This window comes from Oncorhynchus kisutch, linkage group LG7, assembly GCF_002021735.2.
Source record: "Oncorhynchus kisutch isolate 150728-3 linkage group LG7, Okis_V2, whole genome shotgun sequence".
NCBI classification, from domain to species: Eukaryota; Metazoa; Chordata; class Actinopteri; order Salmoniformes; family Salmonidae; genus Oncorhynchus; species Oncorhynchus kisutch.
Window position 1 is genome coordinate 38,206,159 of NC_034180.2, and position 8,623 is coordinate 38,214,781.

An 8,623-nucleotide genomic window follows, 5' to 3' on the forward strand; every position below is an offset into this window, starting at 1 on the left:
CTACTGACTACCAACCAATCCCAGTCCTCCACCGACTACCAACCAATCCCATCTCAGCCACACAATCAGATAAATATAGGAATATTTAGTGCGCTGGCTGCCACACCCAGCACATGCATGAGAACAATAATATTTGGAGCTAGATGTTTTACCAAAAGGAAATGTCTGTCGATCTGTCTACAAATGGACAAGAGGAATGTTTTGGGACAAATCAGCCTTGTATCTTAATGGGAACTTTTTAAAATAGATTTGTTTTTACTTGGTGCATTCGGAAAGTATTCAGACCCCTTCCCTTTTTCCACATTTTGTTACGTTACAACCTTATTCTAAAATTGATTCATTTTTTCCTCAATCTACACATAATACCCCGTAATGACCAAGCAGAAAAAGGTGTTGACATTGTTGCAACAAAAACAACACTAAAATAACTTAAGTATTCAGACCCTTTCTCAGTACTTTGTTGAAGCACCTTTAACAGCGATTACAGCCTCGAGTCTTCTTGGGTATGACGCTACAAGCTTGGCACACCTGTATTTGGGGATTTTCTCCCATTCTTCTCTGCAGATCCTCTCAAGCGCTGTCAGGTTGGCTGGAGAGAGTTGCTGGACAGCTATTTTCAGGTATCTCCAGAGATGTTAGATCGGGTTCAAGTCCGGGCTCTGGCTGGGCTACTCAAGAACATTCAGAGACTTGTCCAGAAGCCACTCCTGCGTTGTCTTGGTTGTATGCTTAGGGTCGTTTTCCTGTTAGGTGAACCTTCATCCCAGTCTGAGGTCCTGCGCGCTCTAGAGCAGGTTTTTGTTAAGGACCTCTCTGTACTTTGCTCCGTTCAGCTTTCCCTCGATCCTGACTAGTCTCCCAGTCCCCGACGCTGAAAGAAATCCCCACAGCATGATGCTGCCACCACCGTGCTTCACCGTAGGGATGGTGACAGGATTCCTTCAGATGTGACGCTTGCCATTCAGGGAAAATAGTTCAATCATGGTTTCATCAGAACAGAGAATCTTATCAAGGGGTCTGTATACCTTCCGAATGCACTGTATAGCACTATTTTTGAGAAACAATCAAACACAATCAAGCAAGGAGTTTTAGATTTGAATTCCAACTGTGTTTTTTTATTTGAGATACAAAGAAAAAAGAGTTTCCAGGTTTCTATTGTAATTGTATTTCTACTGTTTGTCTTTACATGTCAGGCCCTTGTTACCATTCAGTTAAACTACACTGCCAATGGTGGCCTTTTTAAAAGCTATGCATATCGGAACTCTATGTCACAGATTGATGCTGCATGGCGGGTGACAAAATACTGTTTCAACATCACCAGCAATTATTATCTCTGGGTTCAAGGCTATGCACTCCCCTGTACAGTCCCATGTCCTGCCTTGTTCTGTAGACACACTGCTCTGTGATCATCCTGCTCAAAGGATGCGAACAGCTGCTTGTCTACAATCAGCCTTGGGAACAAAGATGGTAGGTTAGGCCTCTGGATTCACTGGCCAGGCAGTCTTCTGTAATCCGCACAGATAGCTTAGTAAGACTATGGAATAGACTATTGAATAATACGGACAGTATTATTCAATACCACGACATGTCAAGAAATGTAACAAACACAATTGTACCTTTTTTGTAACATTTTGATAGTATATTATTAAAGGGCCAGTTGATTCCATTTCTCATTTGTTTTGTCTTTATTTAATTTTTTTTTTTTACTGAAGAACTAGATTAAACATATTGTTATAGGTTGGTGATCTGTCAAATCTCCACACCAACCATTTGCATGAAAGGTGTTAACATTGTTACTTTCAGTGGCTATTCACCTTGGAAGGGGACCTTCAGGGGCTTAAAGCTGTTATGATCTGGCCTAATTTGCTTTGACCTTTTGAGAATGAACTCTACTTCTGTTTTTTTTTAAAGCATGTGGGGAAACTGGATAGTCAAGCTAAAGTTACCTTGTCTCGCTCTCTCTGCTGGCCATGCTTCTGCAACTGCCTTATTTCAAACTTAAATGGACCCTAAGTTCTAATTAAGGAGAGTGAAGCATATGTCTTATTGTACTGTGAAGATATCTTGCTTCAAATATACTCTTAACCTCTATACCTTTTCACCTACATCTGAATTGCACTCGGGACTCACTTTATTTTATTTGTTACATTTGATCAAAAAAGCTGGCAGACCAATTTGGCTTTTGAAAATCATGATAGTAGACAAGAAGAACAACATTGACTTTGTCATATTTCTACATTAATCTCACTACTTTCTCCCCCTCTAACCTTTTCCCTGCATGATTATACCGGTTGTCTGGGTGCCCCCTGTCTGTTTGTTTTAGTCTCTCTTCCTTCTAACCTTCAGTGCCCTGCCCTAGCCTGCCTAGCTATGGCAACCTGCGGTCCTTAACTAATCTGCATGTTTGTGGTGGGGGAAAATACAGCCTGCTCTTTGCTTCTCCCTGCACTGTTTGCTCACTTCTAACACAAGCCACAGCCATGCATTATGTTCATGTGAAAAGGGAAAGATGTTATGCATGTTGACAGATTTGTATATATTTCTTTGAAGGAAATAATGTTGGTGTGTGTTGAATGACATGCTCTCTATTTTTCTTTTTTACATGTTAAGCTTTGGAGGCGAATCAGCGATTTGTCCAACTTAACACATTAGTAAATCAAAGTGCCAGTGCTGTCTGGGTAGTGAATGAGTTAACTTCGTTCTTTGTGTCCGTCACTCACAGGTGTCTGACAGGCGCTCCAGCAGTGGCTTCCCCAACAGGTGGGTGGTCATATTACGTCAACCATAACACTCATAACAACCCATTCTCAAGTGCTTGTGTGTTGTACTGTAAGCATGTGAAGTATGAGGTCAGATAGGACAAATACCCCTGATATTTGGTGACATCTGACTGGAGCCCCCAGTCAGTCAGGGAGTAGTGGCATGTTTTTAACCAAGCCAGGGGTGGGTGCTCTGAACTGGATTTTAATGACAAATGAAAAAAAAAGTGTGGTAGAAAACTAACCTCAGCCTCATGGTGTCAGATGACCAGACAAGAAGACCAACAGACTACTGGGATACCACATGTTAGATCAGACAGGTAGTGTTACAACCGCAAGGCATGACTTTCTTTGAATGATTAAGACCCAGAAGGAATAGGGCAGATCCTTCTGTGTGGAAATAGAGGGCTCTGAATGAGGATAGTTCTTATTTTAGGGATTTGGGTTTAATCTCTGAAGACATCACCAATCATATTTTATTCCCCTTATTGAAATGAAATTAACCTCACTTCGGTGACGACCTACAAGAGGAATCATAAATGATGACCGTGTTATAACAAAACATGATTTTCCAAACAAACTATAAATACTGTAGCTGCTCCAACCTACTGACTGACGATGGTGGAAGGATCACCCTGTCTGTTTGGTAGAGCCTCTCATTGGGCCTGAGGAGGTGTGACTGCACTCATTAACACTGGGATTGATGACTAATCCCAACACACTCGCACACCACAAACTGCTATTTTAAGACCCCCTCATTCTCTGCTTGTTTGTCACACGATGAGTGCCCACATATTAAGACCCTTATCTGTCCTAATTGCACAGATTTCAGATCACACTGTTACACGATATAGTAGACAATTGAGTGATTATTTACATGTAACAGCAGAAACACTTGATTATGAATATTCAATAAGTTTAGGACACTCAAGTATCTAGCTAATCCACTTACAGACAACAAGTTAATTATTATCAGTAGCCCTTTCTAAAAAATCAGAGGCGGGCACATCCACAGACGTATTAGCTGAAGGACTGATCATAAATCTCACCATGTCTCAGCCATCTTAAACCAACCTTCTGAGACCATCGAACAAGTTTTGAATTTACTGACACTGGGGGGAAAGAATCATCAGACAGGGAAAAACACGTGGCTCTGTTCCTGTCTGTGTCCTCCCGACACAGAGAGAAAAAAATCTGGCCACAATACCCATTTTGTCAGCGCAAATTGTATATGAAAGTTAACTGAAATGGAGGCTAGATAAAGACAGTAAGTGCCCATGTATGAGCCAAGGATGCACTAAGTATGTGTTGGTGATTTTCAACTTCCTGTATGTGTCATCCAAAACCAAAATGGTATAGTAAGTGTATGTGGTATGTTGAGGTTGATGCAGGGGGAAGAATGAGTGGTTTGGACAAGTGAATATTACCCATGTGCCCACTGACTAATTGCCATTAATCTAGATTCTATGCTAGATGCTTTGTTTCTAATCTTGCCACCTCCTCTCTTCTCACCAGAAACAGCCAACCTCATATTCGATCCTGGTCCTTCTCCCAAGCGGTAAGGACATGTCTGACCCCTGAGCCTTAAAATAATCTGGTTTGTGTCCATGAACTCTATCTCTACCCCACTGGTTCAGAGTGGCTCCTGGTCTCCATCCCCACATCCCAATCCCCCATGATCCTGTTAATGGTGATGAGAAGCCCTGGAGTACTCATGTGATGAATGAAGCACACATACTTAGCATTGATTTCACAATTCAATGAACAGTGATAGATTTATAACTCTGCCATACTCTATCAATTAAAGGGTTGTTTTTGGAGGAGAAGAGTGAGAGCGAGTGTGAGAGAGAATCAACCACAGATTAACAAGCGACCTGGTATAAACACTAAACCATTATCCATATCCTTCATGGTCTTCATAATGGTGGCCATTTCATTGCCAGTTTAATAATATCAGTTAATAGCTAACCATGAAAGTGGCCATTCTGGAGGCTCTTATCAGCAGCGGGACATAACCAACTGTTATGTCTCAAAATGAGCCGTTGTTGAAATTGACCTGCTACTGATTGGTTATGACAGATCTAAATATTGGATTACCTGGCTGGGGGGGGTATCGTAATATTCAGCGGCCAAGCCTCTGCATGGGCCCAGTATTTCAAGTTATCCATCTGGATTTCGCCTATCTGATCGGATTAAATGTATAGAAATATAATTTACCAATCATTGACTTGATTGGGGACTCGTTCTAGTCATTCTATTTCTATGCATTTAATCCTATCTGATAGGTGAAATCCAGATGGATAACTTTTTAAATATTGGGCACTGGCCATCACTTTCCTGCCTCCTCCCCTCCTGTCATATCCAAGAGAGCCATGAGTTCATATCAATCCATAAATTACACATAACAGACATACACATCCAGTGGGGTCTGATGAATGACCAAGGGGCCTAGTGACAAGGGAATGTATCACTAGTGCACTGCAGGTGCATGCTGTCCAGGACTTATTTAACACAAGAAGACCTAAATGTCAAGGCCGGGGGGGTGCTGTGTAAGTCATACATTTTAATTTTTTCCCTCTGAATATTTTCAGAAGGAGCAGGGGATCATGTATGTAGGTGGGGGGGGATCATCATTGCTCATCAAATTATGGACCACTGCAGCACTCTGTGTTCCCTGTGGAAATAGTGCCACAATGCCAGGCAACTGGGCAATACCTATAACAGGGTCTTACAGTGCAGTGGGGCCTTTGCCAACCTCCTGTAGTCACAGCACATTGAGCAGTGTAAAGAACCTGATACCATCTGCAGCCCGGGGCCCAAGCCCAGCATGAGAGACCCCAGGTAAAGAAGAGACACTGTCTGCCAGTGAAAGCCCCTTGCTCCGGAGCAGGGCTCGGGAATATTAGATAAGTGCCGTGACAATTATCAGAATGGAACATGACGGGAGATTTAGCCCAGAATGCTGTGACAAATCTACATTCCCAGGAAGGCTATTGGACTCTGACATGAGTGGCGGAGGGCTTACTTAATTTCCCCCACTGTGCTTTTTTGTTACAAAACATGTTCAGTGCTAAATCATTCTAATGTGACATGCTAAGACTTTTGTTCTAGAAGGAATGAGAACAGTAGCAGCAATCTTTTCCATTTGAAAACATTTTAACTTAATGACAATGGTGTTACTTGATATGGGACGGACGGAGCGAGGGAGAGACGGACGGAGCGAGGGAGAGACGGACGGAGCGAGGGAGAGACGGACGGAGCGAGGGAGAGACGGACGGAGCGAGGGAGAGACGGACGGAGCGAGGGAGAGACGGACGGAGCGAGGGAGAGACGGACGGAGCGAGGGAGAGACGGACGGAGCGAGGGAGAGACGGACGGAGCGAGGGAGAGACGGACGGAGCGAGGGAGAGACGGACGGAGCGAGGGAGAGACGGACGGAGCGAGGGAGAGACGGACGGAGCGAGGGAGAGACGGACGGAGCGAGGGAGAGACGGACGGAGCGAGGGAGAGACGGACGGAGCGAGGGAGAGACGGACGGAGCGAGGGAGGAGAGACGGACGGAGCGAGGGAGAGACGGACGGAGCGAGGGAGAGACGGACGGAGCGAGGGAGAGACGGACGGAGCGAGGGAGAGACGGACGGAGCGAGGGAGAGACGGACGGAGCGAGGGAGAGACGGACGGAGCGAGGGAGAGACGGACGGAGCGAGGGAGAGACGGACGGAGGGAGGGAGAGACGGACGGAGGGAGGGAGAGACGGACGGAGGGAGGGAGACGGAGGGAGGGACGGAGGGAGGGACGGAGGGAGGGACGGAGGGAGGAGGGAGGGAGGGAGCGAGGGAGCGAGGGAGCGAGGGAGGGACGGAGGGAGGGAGGGAGGGAGCGAGGGAGGGACGGAGGGAGCGAGGGAGGGACGGAGGGAGGGAGGGAGGGACCGAGCGAGGGAGGGAGGGAGCGAGGGAGGGAGGGAGCGAGGGAGGGAGGGACGGAGCGAGGGAGGGGGGGACGGAGCGAGGGACGGAGCGAGGGAGGGAGGGAGGGACGGAGCGAGGGAGGGAGGGAGGGACGGAGCGAGGGAGGGAGGGAGCGAGCGAGGGAGGGACGGAGCGAGGGAGGGAGGGAGGGAGCGAGGGAGGGAGGGAGCGAGCGAGGGAGGGAGGGAGCGAGCGAGGGAGGGAGGGAGGGAGCGAGGGAGGGACGGAGCGAGGGAGGGAGCGAGCGAGGGAGGGACGGAGCGAGGGACGGAGCGAGGGAGGGAGGGACGGAGGGAGGGACGGAGCGAGGGAGGGACGGAGCGAGGGAGGGACGGAGCGAGGGAGGGACGGAGCGAGGGAGGGACGGAGCGAGGGAGGGAGGGACGGAGGGAGGACGGAGCGAGGGAGGGGGGGACGGAGCGAGGGAGGGAGGGACGGAGCGAGGGAGGGAGGGAGGGAGGGAGGGAGGGAGCGAGGGAGGGAGGGAGGGAGCGAGGGAGGGAGGGACGGAGCGAGGGAGGGAGGGACGGACGGAGCGAGCGAGGGAGGGAGGGACGGAGGGAGGGACGGAGCGAGGGAGGGGGGGACGGAGCGAGGGAGGGAGGGACGGAGCGAGGGAGGGAGGGACGGAGCGAGGGAGGGAGGGGACGGAGCGAGGGAGGGAGGGAGCGAGCGAGGGAGGGAGGGAGGGAGGGACGGAGCGAGGGAGGGAGGGAGCGAGCGAGGGAGGGAGGGAGCGAGCGAGGGAGGGGAGGGAGGGAGCGAGGGAGGGACGGAGCGAGGGAGGGAGCGAGCGAGGGAGGGACGGAGCGAGGGACGGAGCGAGGGAGGGAGGGACGGAGGGAGGGACGGAGCGAGGAGGGACGGAGCGAGGGAGGGACGGAGCGAGGGAGGGACGGAGGGAGGGAGGGAGGGGACGGAGGGAGGGACGGAGCGAGGGAGGGGGGGGGACGGAGCGAGGGAGGGAGGGACGGAGCGAGGGAGGGAGGGAGGGAGGGAGGGAGGGAGCGAGGGAGGGAGGGAGGGAGCGAGGGAGGGAGGGACGGAGCGAGGGAGGGAGGGACGACGGAGCGAGCGAGGGAGGGAGGACGGAGGGGGGACGGAGCGAGGGAGGGGGACGGAGCCGAGGGAGGGAGGGACGGAGCGAGGGAGGGAGGGACGGAGGCGAGGGAGGGGAGGGGGACGGAGCGAGGAGGGAGGGAGGGAGCGAGGGACGGAGCGAGGGAGGGAAGTGACGAGCGAGGGAGTGGAGGGACGAGCGAGGGAGGAGGGAGCGAGGGACGAGCGAGGGAGGGAGGGACGGAGCGACGGGAGGGAGGGAGGGAGCGAGGGAGGGAGGGAGCGATGGAGGGAGGGAGGGACGGAGCGAGGGAGGGAGCGGACGGAGCGAGGGAGGGAGCGAGCGAGGGAGGGACGTGAGCGAGGGAGCGACGGAGCGAGCGAGGGGAGGGAGGGAGGGACGGAGCGAGGGAGGGAGGGAGGGAGGGACCGCGAGGGAGGGAGGGAGGTAGGGACCGAGGGAGGGACGCGGGAGCGAGGGGGAGGGGAGGGAGGGACGAGCGAGGGAGGGAGGGAGGAGGGAGGGAGGGAGGACGAGGGAGGAGGGACGGACGGACGGACGGACCGAGGGAGGGAGGGAGGGACGGGACGGACCGAGGGAGGGAGGGAGGGAGGGACGGACGGAGCGAGGGAGGGAGGGACGGACGGAGCGAGGGAGGGAGGGACGGACGGACGGACCGAGGGAGGGGAGGGAGGAGAGACGACGGAGGGAGGGAGAGACGGACGGAGGGAGGGAGAGACGGACGGAGGAGGGAGAGACGGACGGAGGGAGGGAGGGAGGGAGGGAGAGACGGACGGAGCGAGGGAGGGAGGGAGAGACGGACGGAGCGAGGG

The 8,623-nt window shown here is 51.9% G+C and overlaps 1 protein-coding gene across 6 annotated transcripts in view; it reads left to right on the forward strand.

The window, feature by feature from the left end:
• The window catches only part of LOC109894597 (connector enhancer of kinase suppressor of ras 3), a 90,378-nt gene that overhangs the window by 59,879 nt on the left and 21,876 nt on the right, over window positions 1-8,623 (forward strand). For 5 of the 6 annotated variants that reach the window (XM_031829062.1, XM_020488199.2, XM_031829061.1 and 2 more), the window contains 2 exons: window positions 2,723-2,760; window positions 4,275-4,317. In XM_031829062.1, the coding sequence (XP_031684922.1) occupies window positions 2,723-2,760; window positions 4,275-4,317 (81 nt within the window). The remainder of the gene's footprint in view (window positions 1-2,722; window positions 2,761-4,274; window positions 4,318-8,623) is intronic. The other variant, XM_031829063.1, reaches the window with a different exon arrangement.